Below are 19691 nucleotides of genomic sequence, written 5' to 3'. Positions count from 1 at the left end.
TAAAGCATTTTCTTGGCATTAAAGTTGCTCGATATTCAAAGAGTTTGTTCTTATGTCAACGAATATGTACCTTTGATATTATTTCTAAGTGGTTTACTTGGGGCAAAACCCTATGGTTTTCCTATTGAGAAAATTCTTAACGTAAGCTTAGCTACAGACGCCCTTTATGATGTGAGCCCACTTCAAGAAAAACCATTACCCGATGTGAGCTTGGTCTTGCTCTAGAAAAACCATTACCTAATGTGAGCCTGGTTTTGCTCTAGAAAAATCTTAAAAAAATTTCGCAACTAACGTCACTGGTTTGTGATTGACTTCAACAAAGACAATATCTAGTTCATCCGATTGATCTGCAACTATTATTAATGATAGAACTTTTATATATTTTTTACCTCCAATCGCAACGTGTGTATTACCGTTGTTATGATTTTGGGGGTGTTATAATAATTTTGAGGAAATACTCCCTCCGTTTTAATTTATAGTGCTTGTATTCCATTTTAGGTTCCAAAATGTTGTGCTTGTATTCCATTTTAGCCCAAAATGTATCATGAATCTTCTGGTTATGGCATTTAATAGGTGGAATTGATTTGAGTCCCCATAATACTTTCATCTTGTTTATTTAAAGGCTGATTATGACATTGCATAATTAAGAGAAGAGGGAATCCGACCTTTTTTTACACGTGGCAAAACTCTCTTATTAACAATACATGGCCATCAGCTCCTTGACACGTCGACAATTTTTTTCTTTCTTTATATATTTATATCGATAGATAAATAGATAGATGATATGGAGTATTTTTCTTCGAAAGAAAACAAGAGAATTATTTTTATTAAACTAAATCAAGTTCCACTAAAGATGTAATACTTTAGGAAAAAGTTTTCGTACAGACCAAATATTGAACATCAAACTAAAAATAAATTGAACGCTTAATTTTATTTTGGAAAAATTCACAAGAATAATCAAAACTACGGATGATCCTTCCATAATAGTCCCAATTATGGATTATTCTATGGGTGTTATCTTCCCAAATTGATCTCAAATGTCAAATAACAAATGTAGCAAAAATTATGAAAAGAGACGGTCTGATTTTAATATAAAAGTAGACTTATTCACTAAATAGATTAAACTAGTCACTGAAAGAAATTAACTTAGTCACTGTTGGACTAATTCTCTTTTTAATATTGGGCTTACCATTGCCTAATTTTAACTTAAAAGTATGCGGTCTCTTACAAGACAAACTCCAAATGTAATTAGTTTCTTTATTTGTTTTTTCAGTTTTCTCGCTCGTCTCTTGCGTCTCCTTCCTCTGTCCACCCAACTAGAGTTTGACTTTTTTTACCTTCTAAATTGGATTTTTTGGGTCATTGGATTTTTGTTTAAATATACAATAATAGTTGGAATTATTATGGAATAATCAATGATTGGGATTTTTATGAAATAATCAACTATAATTCGAATTATACATTGTGAATTTTTTTCCTTTTATTTTTAATTTGGACTTTGGAGTATCTAATTTGTTAGTTCAATTTTTGGTTTCAATTTGACCCAAGTCTAATCCCATCTAAAGATACTAACTTCCTTCCAAATCTTTCACCAACTCCAATCCAATTTAAGGCTTAATCATCAAATATCATCATGAACTTGTATGAAACTACTTTTTTTCATCCTCAAAATCAAACTAATAGTCCTAACATGATAAGCATACTAGTCCCAAGATCGCAATCTACAATACTATACTATTTCACGTCACACCCCAAGTCTCATTATTTATCCATTGGGCCATCTCCCTAAAACCAATTTCAAGTGGACCACATTACAAGTTACAACATAATAAAAGTATTGAGCCCAAGTCTCATTATTTGTATTATTTGATTTGTAATTAAAAAAAATTGTTTCTCCTTGAGTGCCTTGTATTGAGTAATTTGTATACTAGTCCTATATGCACGCGATGCGTGCGAAAACAAATAAAAGGTCAATTGCGTAATAATATATACAAAAATTATTCATAAAGTTCATTGTATATTTTTCTTCTGTTTTTTGAAAGCCAATAAATCAATAATGATGTAAATATTTTATTAATTGAGGATATGATGGTAAAAAAGGTGAATTTGTATTTTATTACTTAAGTCCTCTTCTCTTATATAATAGAGATTATTTGTATTCAGTGACTCGTAAAATAACAATAAGTTCAATCCATTAAAAATAATAATTTGTTCACAAAGATAACAAAGTATCTAATACATAAACAAAACTCGATCAAATTGTCAGCTTTCCGAGCATCATTTGAATTTCAAACATCATCCCCAATCATATCAAGCACCTCACTAACTCACAACTCAAAAAAATTAAGAAATTCAAGGCCATTTTTATTAACCATTTATTAAGATTAAGAAATTCACTATTTATCAATTAACTCACATATTCACAACCCAAAAAATACAAATGACAAAACAAAGTTACAACAAATAAAAGTATTCACCCCAAGTCTCAATGTCTCATACAATCTAGCCATTGGGCCATGGACTTTTAAATTGAACTCCCTAAAACCCATATTCAAGTACAAATAAAAGTATTCAGCCCAAGTCTCATTATTTATATAATTTAATTTTTTGTAATTAATAATTATTTTTGTTTCTCGTTGAGTGCCTTGTATTGAGTAATTCTTGAATCCACAACAGAAAATGTGGATTCATAGCCTCTCTTCCTCCTTCAAACCCTCTTTTCTCCTCTTCTCTCTCTCTCTATATATACATATACTCTCCAATGTATTCTCCTTCGCATTTTCCGGTTAACTTTTTCAATCTTCAGATCCCTAATTTCACCTTAAACCCTAAATTTCTACCCCAATTTCATTTTTCTTCTTCTTCTCCATCTTGTTGCAGTTTAATTCCCTTTGTAATGTCATGGCGCAGCAGGTTCCGCAACCTCAGCAACAACAACAGCCGCAACAACAACAACAACAACAGTCGTCTTCTCGGCTCAACCGCCTCCTTACTCTGCTCGACACCGGGTCGACTCAGCAGACTCGGTTCGCTGCAGCGAGGCAAATCGGAGACATCGCGAAATCGCACCCACAGGAGTTGAATCCTTTGCTTCGGAAGGTTTCGCAGTATTTGAGGAGTCGTAATTGGGATACGCGTGTGGCGTCTGCTAAGGCAATTGGCTCCATTGCGGATAATTCTAAGCGAGTTTCGATCGAGCAGCTGGTTGGTATCGCGGTGAAGAAGTTTTTCGAGGCCGGTTTCGGGTGTCCTGAGTTGAGGCCTAAGAATGAGGCAAGTATTTCTTCGTTTCGTAGTTTTGATATTAATAAAGTGTTGGAGTTTGGGGTTTTGCTTGCTTCTGGGGGCAGGAATATGATGTTAATGATGATAATAATGCTAGGAATTCTAAAGAAAGATTGGCTAGACAAAAGAAGAATTTACGTAGGAGGTTAGGACTTGATGTGTGTGAACAGTTTATGGATGTTAGTGATATGATTAGGGATGAGGATCTTGTAATGTTTCCTTCTGAATCGTTGAAAAGTCCTAGTATTGATTTTAGTAGTAGGAGGAGTGGGGTACGTGCGTTTCGGTCGCAGAGGCCGAGTGCTAGGGAATTAAACCTTTTGAAGCGGAAAGCCAAGGTTCATGATGTTCGGTGTGGTGTCAATGTGGGGGTGCAGAAGAAGGTGGTTGCTTCTTCTGGTAGTTCTGAGGGATTTGGAGGAGGTGGTAGTTGTAAGGGGTCAATTGATTCGGCTACTGATGAGGATGGTGTAGAATCTGAGGGAGATGGGTACTGGCCGTTTCATGGGTTTGTTGAACAGCTTCTTGTTGATATGTTTGATCCTGTTTGGGAGGTTCGTCATGGGAGCATTATGGCTTTGAGGGAAATTTTGACGTATCAGGGTGCCTATGCTGGCGTGTCTATGACTGACTCGAGCTCTCGTGTTGATCAGCAGCCAATGGAGACTGTGAGTGAGGAAGTGAATTTGCCTGTGAAAAGGGAGAGAGAAATTGATTTGAACTTGCAAGTTCCGGAAGATGGGTCTATGGAGAGTTTGAAGAGGGTGAAGCTTGACGGCTTTGAGCCATCTTCGGTGCAAATGTGTGTGAAGGTTGAACAAAATGGAGAAAATGCTTGCAGCCCGTTTGTATCTGAAGCTGACATTGGTTCTGTAATGATGAAGTCTGAACCTGATATTTTAGAGGCAAAGAGTGTGATTGAAGGTGGTGGTTTGCATATGTCAGGTTCAGCTGATGTTGCAGAGGAGAAGGGCGTTGTTGAGAAGGTAACTACGGTGGAAAATTATAGTAGGAATCCTGAGCTGATGAACTTGGTTGGAGCAGCTAGGAATTCTTGGCTCAGGAACTGTGAGTTCCTGCAAGATTGTGCTATATGCTTTCTTTGCGTGCTGTCACTGGATCGTTTTGGTGACTATGTCTCAGATCAAGTTGTTGCTCCTGTGCGGGAAACATGTGCTCAAGCATTAGGAGCTGTGCTCAAGTATATGGCTCCTGAATTAGTTCGTGAAACTATGAACATTTTATTGCTCATGCAGGAGAGACCGGAATGGGAAATTCGCCATGGCAGCCTGTTGGGGATCAAATATCTGATCGCTGTACGGCAGGAGATGCTGTCTGATTTGCTTGGGTTTGTGCTACCTGCTTGCAAGTCTGGACTGGAGGACCCTGATGATGATGTGAGAGCAGTTGCTGCTGACGCTCTTATACCTGCAGCATCTTCCATTGTTGCTAATATGGATCAGTTGCTGCATCCAATTGTGATGCTCTTGTGGGATATTTTACTCGATCTAGATGATCTTAGCCCATCTACCAGTAGTGTCATGAATCTTCTGGCAGAAATTTATACTCATGCAGGGATGACCGGGAATATGCTTGACACCCTAACACTGCAGGGCCCTCAGGAACTTGATCTCAACGAAGTTTTGCCTGACAAAGATGATATAGAGGAACCAACATCTAAAGAAAATTCTTATATGCTATCAGCTCTGGCTCCACGGTTATGGCCATTTATGAGACATAGTATCACATCAGTTCGTTATTCTGCCATAAGAACACTGGAAAGGCTGCTTGAAGCTCGATATAGAAGACACATTGCTGAGCCTTCTGCTAGCTCATTTTGGCCTTCCTCAATTTTGGGTGATACCCTTCGGATTGTCTTCCAGAATTTGCTTCTGGAGTCGAATGATGAAATTTTGCTGTGTAGTGAGAGAGTGTGGAAGCTATTGCTTCATTGCCCTGTTATTGATCTAGTGGCTGCTGCAAGATCACATATATCTTCATGGTTAGAGTTAGCAACTACTCCTTATGGTTCTGAATTGGATATCTCGAAGATGTTTTGGCCTGTCGCCCCATCTCAAAAGAGAAGATTTGTAGCTGCTGCAAAAATGCGGGCTGTGAAGATGGACAGTTATGTTGGAAGAAGTGGTTACGTAGGGACTGCAAAAGGGGCCATTCCAGATGAGTGTGGAGATGCTTCTGCCTCATCTCTCAAGATTGTTGTCGGTGCTGATTCGGTGAAGTCAGTAACTCGTACACGAGTAGTGGCTGCTGCTGCCTTGGGTGTTCTTGCTTCAAAGTGGCCAGAGTCATCAATATACCATATAGCTGATCCTCTGTGGAAAGACATTACATCTTTATCAGGTGTCCAGCGGCAGATATCTTCGATGGTTTTGATTTCCTGGTTTAAGGAAATGAAAAATGCAGAAGTTTCAGCAGAACAGGGAGTTAATTCTGCTCTTTTTGAACAATTTAAGAAATGGTTGTTGGATTTGTTAGCCTGTACTGATCCTTCTCTTCCAACAAAAGATTCATCTCTGCCTTATACTGAGCTGTCTAGAACATACTTTAAGATGCGCAGTGAAGCCAGTCACTTGCTCCACGCTGTTGAATCTTGTGGTATGTTGAAGGATCTTTTGTTGAATACTAATATTGACCTTGAGAACTTGGGCATGGATGACGCTGTGAACTTTGTTTCAAAAGTTGTGCTTCCTAGTTATGACTGCTCGGTGGAGTGTCCTGCAGACAAGCAAGTTATAGAAGATGTAGAATCTTCAAGGCAACGGCTACTGACTACTACTGGCTATCTGAAATGTGTGCAAAGCAATTTGCATGTTACCGTTTCTTCTTTGATGGCTTCTGCAGTTGTATGGATTTCAAATCTTCCTACAAGGCTTAATCCAATTATTCTGCCTCTGATGGCTTCTTTGAAAAGAGAACAAGAGGAAATATTGCAACAAAAGGCTGCTGAGGCTCTTGCTGAGCTTATTGATGATTGCATTGCGCGTAAACCTGGTCCAAATGAAAAGCTGGTGAAGAACCTCTGTAGTTTAACCTGCATGGATCCTTCTGAGACACCTCAAGCAGGAATTATAACTTCGATGGAAGTTATCGAGGAGCAGGACCTCCTCCTATGTAGAAGCATGAGCTCAAATCAGAGATCCAGGGGCCGACCAGTAGCGAGTGGTGAAGATAGGTCAAAGGTTGAAGGTTTCATTAGCAGGCGAGGAGCTGAACTTGCACTTAAGCACTTGTGCAAAAAGTTTGGGGCTTCCTTGTTTGACAAAATTCCCAAGTTATGGGATTGTCTCTCAGAGGTTCTCAAGCCCATTGATGTGCAAGGGGAATCTCTCACTGAAGAGAGAAAGATTACTAAAGCAATCGAATCTGTCAAGGATCCTCAGCTTTTGATAAACAACATCCAGGTGGTACGCTCAATTTGCCCGTTGTTGGATGATGCACTGAAGCCAAAACTGCTCACTCTCCTCCCGTGCATTTTCCGATGTGTTCGTCATTCACATGTTGCTGTTAGATTAGCTGCTTCCAGGTGTATTACTACAATGGCAAAGTCCATGATAGTGAGTGTGATGGCATCTGTAATTGAGAATGCTGTGCCCATGTTAGGTGATGCTACGTCTGTTCCAGCCAGACAAGGAGCAGGTATGCTTATTGGTCTACTTGTCCAAGGACTGGGGGTGGAACTGGTCTCATATGCTCCCTTATTAGTTGTTCCTCTTCTTCGATGCATGAGTGATAATGATGCTTCAGTAAGGCAGAGTGTGACACAGAGTTTTGCTGCATTGGTGCCTCTTCTTCCTCTGGCACGTGGCCTTCCTTCGCCTGCTGGTATTAATGATGATCTATTACGAGACAAAGAGGATGCAAAATTCTTGGAGCAGCTTCTTGATAACTCTAGTATCGATGACTATAAACTTTGTACTGAGTTAAAGGTGACCTTAAGGAGATACCAGCAGGAAGGCATTAATTGGTTAGCTTTCCTGAGACGATTTAAGTTGCATGGCATCTTATGTGATGATATGGGGCTTGGTAAAACACTTCAAGCTTCTGCAATTGTTGCATCAGATATAGCCGAAAATCGCATGATAAGTAGTGGCAAGGAGCCTCCTCCATCATTAATTGTTTGCCCGTCGACTCTTGTTGGTCATTGGGCATATGAAATCGAGAAGTTTATTGATCCTTCAGTCATGAATACTCTACAATATGCTGGCTCTGCTGAGGAACGTATATCTCTCAGAAGTCACTTCGACAAGCATAATGTTATTATAACATCTTATGATGTTGTGCGTAAAGATGTTGATTTCCTTGGGCAGCTTCGATGGAACTACTGTATATTGGATGAGGGGCATGTCATAAAAAATGCCAGGTCTAAGATTACCACTGCTGTGAAGCAGTTGAAAGCTCAGAATCGTCTTATACTCAGTGGTACTCCAATCCAAAATAACATTTTGGATCTGTGGTCCCTTTTTGATTTTCTGATGCCCGGATTTCTTGGATCTGAGAGACAATTTCAAGCTACATATGGAAAGCCTTTGTTAGCAGCAAGAGATCCAAAATGTTCTGCCAAGGATGCCGAAGCAGGTGCCTTAGCTATGGAAGCACTGCACAAGCAGGTGATGCCATTCTTGCTCCGACGAACAAAAGATGAAGTCTTATCTGATCTTCCTGAGAAAATTATCCAGGACAGGTATTGTGACCTCAGCCCTGTTCAGGTGAAACTTTATGAGCAGTTTTCAGGCTCCCATGCCAAAAAGGAAATCTCAAGTATTGTCAGTCTCGATGACTCCAAAGAGACTAAAGATGAAAGAGTTGCACCTAAAGCATCATCACATATCTTCCAGGCACTTCAGTACCTGCTTAAACTTTGCAGTCATCCGCTGCTAGTAGTTAGTGATGAAGCTGCTGATTCATTGAGATACATCTTGTCAGATCTCTTCCCTGGAAGTCCTAACGTTATTTCTGAACTCCATAAGCTTCACCACTCTCCTAAACTGATTGCTCTTCAGGAGATCCTGGAGGAGTGTGGAATAGGTGTGGATACATCAAATTCTGAAAGCATGATTAATGTGGGTCAGCATAGAGTTTTGATATTTGCCCAGCACAAGGCTTTGTTGGACATAATAGAAAGAGACTTGTTCCGAGCTCATATGAGAAACGTGGCATACTTGCGCCTGGATGGATCTGTTCAAACAGATAAACGTTTTGATATAGTCAAAGCTTTCAACTCTGATCCTACCATTGATGTATTGCTGCTCACAACACATGTTGGCGGGCTTGGTTTGAATTTGACGTCAGCTGACACTCTTATTTTTATGGAACATGATTGGAATCCGATGCGAGATCTCCAGGCAATGGATAGAGCACATAGACTTGGTCAAAAGAAAGTAGTGAATGTCCATCGTCTCATCATGAGGGGAACTCTAGAAGAGAAAGTTATGAGCCTCCAGAAATTCAAAGTATCAGTCGCTAATTCTGTTATCAATGCAGACAATGCCAGCTTGAAAACAATGAATACGGATCAGCTTCTTGACCTTTTCACACCTGCTGAAAACTCCAGAAAGGGAGGGTTAAAATTGAAGAACTCGGATGGCAATTTGAATGAAACTCAAAAGGCATCTGGAAGTGGTAAAGGATTGAAAGCCATTCTAAATGGTCTGGAAGAGCTATGGGATCAGTCACAATACACTGAAGAATACAATCTTGACCAGTTTTTATCAAAGCTCAATGGTTGAGCATCAGAGCTGGGGGATGTATGTGTATATTTCTTGTAAGTATTATAAATTTAAAATTTTGACATCGTGTTCGTCTTTATTGGGTGTGTTCCCTCGCCTTTGAATTCTTAACATTAGCATTTAGATTTGAGTTAGCTGGATAAGCTTCTTTTCATCAGTATAGATAAAAGTATCTTTCCTATATTGCAGGCATTTAACATATTGTTAAATAACTAGATTTGTGACTTGTGTCATACAAGTTAAGTATTTTTATTAAACAAACATTTCCTTTTTGAAAAGGATGCTATATTTTTTATATGTAAGAGATAAATTAATCCAATACTTAATCAATATTGTAAATCATGGAATTATTGCATATGATTAGAAATATCAACTACTTTCCATATTAAATTATTAATTGACCTACTATGATTCCATATAAAATTATGGAAGATTATATATGGTTAGTAATATCAGTTATTCTCTATGCACTATACTATTTTGTTTCCTTCACTTATAGACACTTGACATGAAAAAGAACCTATTCGGCTTTATATATACAGATATACTTCTATATAATTGGATATGCACTTGTTATAAATTACCTTGTGGTACCACTTTACTTTGCACCATTGTCTTATGTGCCAAGGAAGAAGTCGTTGAAGGCTCAGTGGTCTGGAATACAAGTCATTTTTTTGTGATCATGCAAGTAGAATGCCTAAGAATACAGAAAGCACACCTCAGACATGCATCTATGTTAACATACGTACATACGTATAGCCATAAGAGCAAAGCGGGAGATGCATGCCAATGCCTGTATATGATGACTTGCCTAATCATTGATTGCTTTAGTGAAACCCATCTATTAAAGGTGGGTAGCTATCGAAACAATGTTTGATAAGCGCATCTAATCTCATTGATGTCCTCTTTTTCTTACAGGTATACTAAGGGTCAAAGCAGCTGAAATCTGCTCCATATTCCATAGAGTGGCTCTGCTCCATATGAAAAATTGTTGCTTGTCAGCTTTGCTGGTATGGTGCTTTTGATGCTGATCTGCTCATTTGTTATCAATACTGATTTACCCTTATTCTCACTTTTACTGTGGCTCTGCACACACGCAGCAGTTGCTTCTGTAGTTGAAGTTAAAATAATTTTGAAACTAAAAACATGGGGGAAGAGTCAACATTAGGCAAAGGGTGTGATTTGTAGTACTTGGTACTGCTTTTGTTTCTTCATATTTATGACAACTGAACTTATAATAAAATTATTGTCCTTTTGGAGGGGACCGGTCAAACATTTATACAGTTATTCATGTGATTTTGGTGAACAATGACAAGATATGTAATTTATCATTCTCAATGTTGGAGGAAGTTGCGGGATGAAAATCAAACTTGGTCTACAAGTTTTAAAAGTTTTAAAGTTTTATGATGGATAAGCACGTTTATTTCATTCTCGTATTGCAGGAATAGCACGTTTTACAAGGCTAGGCGTTGTGGATGCTTTGGGGAAGAGTAAGATTCAAGAAGAGACAAATGATGTAATGAAGGAGTGCCTATTTTTCCTGTTGTTGCTCTTTCAAGGTACTTTGTTTACTAAATGAGTCTGTGCTAGGAGCTCGAACTTCAATGGTTGCTAGTTAGTGCTAAGCCATTTATCTGATTGCTAGAGGATTTGTTTTAGTTCTTGACATGTTGTCTTTCTCATTGCTCTTTCCGTAGGCCCTGTTTCTTTCTATGCTGTCTGTCCAAGCTGCTTTGTGTACACAAACACATGCGTAATGCATACATAAAGGAATGATGTGTATCTGTTAAAAATGCGTTTCTGTCTTTTCAGTAATCCTGCTCGGCCAACTCATGATGTTAAGAGATGTTAGATAAGAGCTGGGATAGCCACCTCGTCAGGTAGGCAACATCTATGCATATTTACTTTTGTTATCATATTTTTTAGCCAAGTTATTTAATCAGCTAAAACTAGTACCTCCATCCACATTTAGGGCAAATCTTTTATGAATCAGCTAAAAGAAGTACCTCCTTCACCTTTTGTTTTATGTCTATTATTTTCTGTTATCTACCATAGTTTCATGTTTGATGTGCTCTTGAAGAGTTGGATCCTCTAGAGTTGCTAAATAACTCTACACATATAATCTGTTGAAGTTGATCCCCTGTGAGAGGTTCAATATTTCCCAATAGTATACTCTCTCCAAACCATATAAATGTTCCTACTTTATGTTTTCCCTTTATATATGTATGTAGGCTGCTCAAGGATTTTTTGGCACATCAATTTTTCTAATTCATCATTTTGGTTCTTTCTTCATATGTGTGTCTAATTGATGAGGAATATTCATACAGGACAAGGCAAGTTGAAGTTTTGATCTCTTATTAGATTGTGAATTAGATTTTTGCTCCATGAGCAGAGGGCATACCCTTTTATAAGTTAGAAGGCTAACATTAAATTATATTGTGATTTCCTATAGCATTTCTTCAATTTATACGTTATACCCCAAGCTCCAACCTTTTTCAAAATTCCGCGGTACCCTCGAGCTCACCTTTTTCAATGCCCAATGCCACCACTGCGAATTATGGCTCATTAATTTCGTTTACTTTTTATAATCTAGTGGAGCTAATCTAACATATAAATGTTCCCTCCATGAGTTAAACCATGTTTAAGTTAGATTAGTTCAACTAGATCACAAATTATAAAAGAAATAAATGGCCTGTAGTTAACAATACGGGAATTGTGCATTAAAAAATGTAAGTTTAAGGGTACTCTGTGTAATTTTAGAAAGGTTTGGGATACGATGAAGAAGCATAAGGGTAATAACGTAGAAGAACTCAGATATATTTAATTTTTACTGTTTTTCAAGCAGAAAGTGTGTTTCTCTTTAGTTCTGTGTTACTTATTGCATGAGGAGATGGGACTCAAAGAAGTCAAACATAATATTTTCCCTGATTGCAACTTGCTTTCTTTTCTGTTCTCAGGTTGAGTTATTTGGTGTTTAAGTATGTCTCTTCCCTTATCAAGAGAACTTCAACTGTTGGGCAAATCACTGACTTGTATATAGTGAGGTTGTCCTACAGTTCAACATTGAACTCAGTGAAGTGTTGCCGAACTCATTAAGCTGTGTTGAAGATCAGTATAATCCTTCTATTGGATCTGATGCGGTTGGTGAACATATTAATCTGTAGAACAAGAAAGATAAACATACACTTTTCCAGTTTACTGAGCCCAAACTTGATTTTGCTCCAAAGTAAAGACATCCACAGGGTAACTTGTCCTATTCATTCAGATATTCGCAGCAAAGTTGTACTGGATTCTCTTTTGGATAGGCCCAGAAAGTAGAAGGAAGTCTGGAACGCCAAAGGGTGTCTATTATTGAATTCATCTGACACGATAGTGCCCCTTTTTGCAAAATACAGTGCCAAAGTCACTGAATGGAGTGCCATGAAGTCTTTAAATGTAGCGTAGGTGGCTTTTAGAGAAGTGTTACATTTGTTTCCATCTTTCTAATACATTTTTGAGAGCCATGAATGGGTCCTCATTTTTTCTCCTCTTCCTGCGATAATATAAAGTCTCACTATGCCTCTGTAACTACCAGGGTCGTTGCAAACCACCCCTGTTTTTCTCATTGTACGTCATGCTCTTTTTAATAGCCACAATGTCTTCTCAACTCCATGTTGCCTTCCCTTATTGTTTTAGCCTCTTTGCATTTTGGAGAAAACTATTTACAGATTGAAGTCAGTGTGCAAGGTCACTTTTTTGAAGCATCTGTAAGTCAGAGATGTGATATATAAATACATCTTGTAGTATTAAGCAACTTGCATGCATTAGCAACTACAATGCTTATAGAATTTAATTTTTTTGTGGGAAGTGACTTCTTTGGGGTTATTGACTTCTTTCTATCCTGAACTTCACCAAGGCAACCGGTGACCGGAGCAGTGATCTATGTGGTTCTACCAACCAGCTTAATTTTTGGTATGCATAGCTGGTAAATTAGTAGTTTTTCTTTCACTTTTTTGGCTTGAATTAGGCGTTATCTGTAGCTTATATTTCAAGTTTCTTGCAGGTAGCTGCAGTAGAAGAGGACAATACGTAAGAGGACCCAACAATATGGCACCGCAGGCTTTGGAATTTTGGACTGTACAGTTCTTATCTTGCTCTTTTTTTTCTCCTGAAAACTTGCAAATTGTGAAGTCTTAGGGAGTTATGCTGAGATGACAGATTTTTTTCAGATTTTGTAGACGGAGATCTCTTTTATGGTATTCTAAACTACTCTTTAAGTCTATAACACCTCTGTTTTTTAGTTGTAGTACTTGCCTATTTCTGAAGTATGGAATCAGTTGCAATGTACCATCTTTTATAGCTTGTGGTTTTTTTCTCTTCCCACATCACATTGACCCTTTTAACTTTAAAAAAAGTGGGTTGCATTCCTGTAAACAAAACTCTAAACTTTGAGGGGGTATCTTATTGCTTGAATGTGTGTACTTGTTGGCTGTTGCATGCAACTTCAGTGGCAGACTCAAAGTGATGCAACTCTTCCAACAATCAAACCTGGTCTAGTTTAGTTTTTTTCGACAATGGAAGAAGGCCTAGTTTTAGTTGGAAGTCTCAGCTTCTTTTCGTGATCTACGTAATGCTGTACCGTTGTTGGAAGTTATCTTTTTTTATGGAAGTTTGTATGATTTATTTAGTACTCCCTCAGTATTTAGTTGTGTGTGTTTGTAAATGCACGTTTTTGACATGCTATGTTCTTTTTTGCCTTAAAATGATAACAGTTGTATATTAATAAAGTCTCACTAATTCGAATCAAACATGCCTTCACACCATTATATATATACATATATATATATATATACATATATATATATATATATATATACATATATATATATATATATATATATATTGAGAAATATTTAGAAAATCCTCAAGTTTCGAAGTAGAAAGAACAAAAAAAATAGAGTACAACTGAAAGTGGTAAGTTGGGGCGTTATCTAGAAAAAATTTCAATCATTTTGCTTATTCTGAATTTTAGTTATGGAGTAACAAATAGAAGTACTCCCTCTGTTTTTTTTTATCTTTCTCACTTAGAATCTTGACACTATTCATGCATAGAGAGAATCTTCTCAAATGTTCTCAATTTATAAGAAAAAACATAGTCATGTGGGGTCTTGTTTGATTCGTCTCAATTAGTACTTTATTAAAATTCAATCGTTATAATTTTTACTAATATATAATGAAAGATATTTAAGTTTTAAAACGTGCATTGGCAAACGTGCAAAGTCAAAGTAGGAATGATAAAAAAAACAGAGGGAGTATATTGGTGATTGAAGTTGTGTTTGGATCCTCTAGAGTTGTAAAATAACTCTACAAGGTAGAGTTTGAGCAATATCAACTATTAAATAAAAAATCAATGGCTCATATTTTTTAAAATTCTACTTATTTTTTCTTATCAAAATTCACCTCCTAATTTTTCCTTCCCACCAAAATGAGCCCTTGATTTTAAAATATTTGATTCAGATACAAATCTGTCTTGTAGAGCTTTACTAAAACTCTAGATGATCCATACTCATTAAACTCGTATTGGAGTTTATAATTTAATTAGTTTTTTTGCGAATTCCACAAATTCTAGACATATTGATTCAATATTCTTCATATATTTTAGACGGTGAGGTTTAGACATATTGATTGAAGATTCTTCAAGTATTCTAACGTCGTTTGGCCATGTTCTTTTCACCATAAAGATTTTAAAATACTACTCCTTTCGTCTTAAAATATAGTTTTCATTTTCCTTTTTTCACAGTAATTTATGCAAGTAGAATCTAAGAGTGATAGTAAAGATTTTTTGTTTATTTAAGTATGGAAAAAGATGATTTTAGGAGAGAGAATGGAGAATAATTGGTGAAAGATCATTAATTGTAACATTTTGGTTAAATAAACAATGGAAAAAACAAAATTCAAGAAGCAAATAAATGATGGAACACGGTTTTTATAGACAAATTACAAAAAAAATGTGGAACTAAATATGAAAATGGGAATTATATTTTGGGACAACTAAAATGGAAACGGGAACTATATTTTGGATCGGAGGGAGTATTAAAAAGTTCGTGGTTCCCCACCTTCTCCTTTAAAATACCAATATTTTATCTTTAACAAATGTTTTTTATTCAAAAACCCTTACTTTCTCTTTCTACCTTTCTTAAAAACCCACCACTTTCTCTGTATAGTATGTATAAAAAAAAAAAAAAGAAGTATATTTAATAAGTTGAAAACTTTAAATTTTTTGAAACCTCCTCTTATCAAACAGTGCCTGAGTATTTGATTTTTGCAAGGTGATGGAGGATTTATCATTGGCGCAATATCACATGATCCAGCAATGGGCATTGAAGTATAGCCAAAAAAAATCCTAGCTGGTTGGTATGCGAAGTGTCCAGCCCGGCCGTAAAAATGGCACTAAACCACTATTGAATATTAATAAAATAACGTTGATATTTCAAAATCTACAACAGCTCCATTATAAGTATAGAATAATTCTTTAATTCAACGCCAAAATTCATTTAAACATACTATCTCTCTCACTTTCCCCCCTTCTATTACTTCAGAGGGACCCACTCCCACCTAAAAGCTACCTTTTAGACCACGCGCCCATTGTCTCACGAATTCCATCATGTTCTTTTGAACTTGTTTTCGGTTCATTTTAGGTCAGTTTAGTTCAATGTTATTATAATTAATAATATATTAATATTAATATAATATTATAATATTAATAGTAACAAAAATAATAATAATAAATTATTATAATTATTTTAAATTATTATTAGTACTACTATTAATATTATTAGGATTATGATATTAAGAATTAATAATAATTATTATAATTATCAGTATTAATATTAATATTATTATATTATTCATTATTATTATACAATTAATTAGTAATTATAATAACTATTGTTACTATTAATTATCATTATTATTATTATATTATTATTAATTAGCGATTATGATTATTATATTGTTATTAATTATTATTATTTATTATTTTTATTTTTATTGTTGTTGTTGTTACTTCTTATTATTATCATCATCATTAGTTCAGTTCAGTTTCTCCCAAGTCTCAATTTAAAAGAATGGGGCCATCATCTTAAACTTGACCTCATCTTAGTTATTGCCCATGGTTTAGTATATAATCATGGATTAATGATAAAAAAAAATTGATAGTCGTTAATCATTAAGGACACATAGTGAATTATCGAGAAATTGAAGGATATATAATGAATTTTGAAAATATCGAAGGTATATGGTGAATAAAAAATTATATAGGGTATACGATGAAAAATTGAGTAGAACTTAGTTCTCTAAGGAGTATAATTAGGGTTCATCACATGCTGATATTATTTCAAAATAGTAATCCTTCATAATAAATTTGTGACGAGATACTAAATTTGAAGGTGAGCACTTATTCAAGTAAGTAATGTAGGCCCGGGAATATTTTTTTCAAAGAAGCTTATATGCTTTTGTTATACAAGTTTGTTTATCGAGTAAAAAGGATATATTTTCGGGAAAATGTTTGAGTAATCTTAAGAGTTGTCGATCCTTTTAAAAATATTAAAATAATATAATGATGTGTAGGTAATAAATTAAAAGAATTGGCATCTTTTTGTATGATAATTCAATTGTACAATAAGGTGAGGAATCTAGGCAAGGTAAACATGTTGGACAAGGAATCTAGGCCAGGAAGATGTGTTAGATAGATATTTGTTTAATAAAAACTTACCTATCTTGATTCTTGCATGTGCATGTACTTGACTTTTTTGTTGACACATATTCTCTCTTATTATGTTTTGTTTTAAATTTTAGCTATGCAACAACTCAAATTTGGTGATTAGATTTGTTTCAGGTTTCTACTGATGAAACTTTATCACATGTGGGATATTAAGAAGAGTGTTTTACTCAGTTAAAGTTTAAGTAGTTACCATAATTTTTTTTGCACACTATGCATGTGAGTAAAATTAACTTTTTTTTATCAATTAGTTATTCAACAATTTTACAAAAAAAAAATATTCGAACATATATTTGTAATTTTTTTTTAATATGTTCTTCTAAAATAAATATTTTGTTGATTTTTTAGTTATTTATTTATCATTATTAAAATATGATATTGAGAGAAGAAAATATAAAGCACAAGAAAGCTTGAGATCAAGTGGAGAAAAAATTATGTATCAGATTCAATTGTTGAATATTATTAAAGTGGAAGAATAAAATTTATATAATAGAGATTATCGAATAATAAACAACATTGAGTTTTTAAAATATTATCAATATAATTATTGATATAAAATTCAAGTTTTTATTCTTCTAATTGTGTCATCTAAGTTATATTGTCAATTTAATTTTTTATTAGAGTTTTTCACACATATGTAAGAAGAGAAAATCATTATAGCGTTCGAGTGATGAATAATAATCTATATTCATAGTGTTGTCTTTTTTTTTTTGGCAAGGGGTTCATCTGTTCACCGCTATAAATTTTGATATAGATTTTGATAAATAGTTAATATCAAAGTCTTTAATGTTATACATGAAATTAATTCTAAAAGATTCAATCTCACGATTACATTAAAAAGTTATTGGGACAATTAATTTGACTGCATGAACATATGCTATTAGATTGATTTAATTGACAATTATACAAAGGACGAAACTCCACGCTTCAAAAGTCGTCTTGATCATGTGAAACAATAATAACTCGTCTTGATTGTATGAGTTGGTGATAGAGGGAAGATAATTTGAAGAGATAGAGAAAATAGGTGTTATGAACTTCAAAAAAAAGATATTCATGCAAAGAAAAGTAAACGGTTTGTTAGAATATACTCTTTCCGTTTCATTTTAATTCACTCACTTCACTTTGGGGAGACTCAATGAGGAAGTACGAAAAGTATGAGAGAGAAACTGAAAAGGTGGAGAGAGAAACAAAAGACTTGGTTAAAATATTAAAAAATGAATGACATGAATGGAAAAGGAGGAGAAAGTATATGTGCTATGTTACCAAGAATAGAAAAAATAACAGTGTGTAAATTAAAAAAAACAGATTAAAAAGGAAAGTGTGTAGATTAAAAAGAAACGGAGGAGGTATAATTTAATTATAAAGTAAATATTAAGGTAAACGTATAGTATCAACAATTAAGTTGTTAACTTATTCCACCATGGTTATAGTTTCATTCCAAACTTTTTACCTCACTCCTCTAGGTTTTACCACAAAATGTATAGAAAGTGGAAAATAACGAATCTTTAGAAAAAATGCCAATTTACCTCACTCCTCTAGGTAAATAGAACTTCCCACAAGAAAATAATACTTCTTATTCAACATAATAACTATTTTTGTAGTTATTATTTACGTTGGAAAAAAAAGATAACTAATCCTGGACTTAGAACCGCAGGAGACTCGCTGGGGGTCCTGACCCGTAATTGGATCCACTTGGACCGAATTTTGGTCTAAAAATGCGGACTTGTTACAACAAGTTCCAATTTTGGGTCCTAGATTTTTTAATCTAGTACGCACTTGGTAGTTGGTACCCAGTCCGGTGGAACTGTTTCTTGATCGAGGTAACTAGTGAAATCAGGATTGGAAACGGGTACCTAGAAGTGGGTGGAACTAAAATTGGTATTTCAACTTAATGGCCAATTATTCATCTTAGGATATTATATTTTGTCAACTATTAATATAATGCCAATAACTCAAGTCCATTATTAATTAAAAAAACATGTTCTCTTGTACTTCCTCTGTTATGTTTTAAATGAAACGTTTGCTTTTTTACGCAAGCCAACATGATTAGCTTCTTTAATAATTAATATTTTTAGCTGTGCACACGTAAAAGAATATAAAAAAGTTATAATTTGATAATATGAATCGAGACGAATCTAACAAGATCCCACTTAACTATGTTTTTCTTTATATAATGGTGATAAATTGGAGTAAAAATTGATCAATGAATAGTGTTAATTATTTCACCGAATGTTTCATTTAAAACAGAATTGAGGAAATATTAGAGTTTTTAATCAATGGGAATCTATTAGAGTTTAATTAAGATTTTTTAGGCTAAATAAAGGAAAAATTAATTTACAAAAATATAAGCCAAAGCAAATTGGCACGCGATTATGAAACTGGTTTCGAGTGGTCCTAGAGCTCTTAACAAAAAATTTGGACGTGGTTCAGCCGGTTCGATTCTGATTCTAAAATCTCAAAACCTGTTGAATTAGTGCCAGGTACCGATTCGATTTTTTTTTGGATGAGTATCCGATTTGCTCACCCCTAGTAACTAGGAAACAAACATACATCCATATCAATTTCCTATATTCAACCAAATACATTAGACTCTATTATATTCAACTTATTTTTGCTTAACTTAACATATTTTTGCTGAACTTTTTTTTATTGAACCTATTTTTTGCTAAACTTCACTCATTTTTGTTGAACTTATTTTTATTGAACCTATTTTTGCTAAACTTAACTTGTTTTTACTGAACCTATCTTTGCTGAACGTAACTTATTTTTGCGAACTTGGGATTGTTCTCCCCAACTTATTTTCAGTTCAGTTCAATTCACTTCAATTCAGTTTAATTTAGTTCAGCTAAGCTCTGGACAATACTTTTACTCTCACCACTATTCATTTCAGTTCAAATCAG

At 35.0% G+C, this 19691-nt stretch overlaps 1 protein-coding gene across 1 annotated transcript; it reads left to right on the top strand.

Moving 5' to 3' along the window:
- The first annotated feature begins 2652 nt into the window (after positions 1–2652).
- On the top strand, positions 2653–13317 carry LOC104900754 (TATA-binding protein-associated factor BTAF1). Its single transcript, XM_010688260.4, is given in 7 exon segments — positions 2653–3346; positions 3349–9067; positions 9951–10042; positions 10475–10591; positions 10845–10912; positions 11990–12983; positions 13075–13317. Coding segments are annotated over 2 exon segments (6129 nt in total). The 5' UTR covers positions 2653–2901; the 3' UTR covers positions 9033–9067; positions 9951–10042; positions 10475–10591; positions 10845–10912; positions 11990–12983; positions 13075–13317.
- Positions 13318–19691: the final 6374 nt, after the last annotated feature.

This window comes from Beta vulgaris, chromosome 8 (genome assembly GCF_026745355.1).
Source record: "Beta vulgaris subsp. vulgaris cultivar EL10 chromosome 8, EL10.2, whole genome shotgun sequence".
In the NCBI taxonomy this organism is placed as follows: Eukaryota; Viridiplantae; Streptophyta; class Magnoliopsida; order Caryophyllales; family Amaranthaceae; genus Beta; species Beta vulgaris.
The sequence above is the reverse complement of the archived record's forward strand: the minus strand, read 5'-3'. Positions and strand labels throughout refer to the sequence as shown.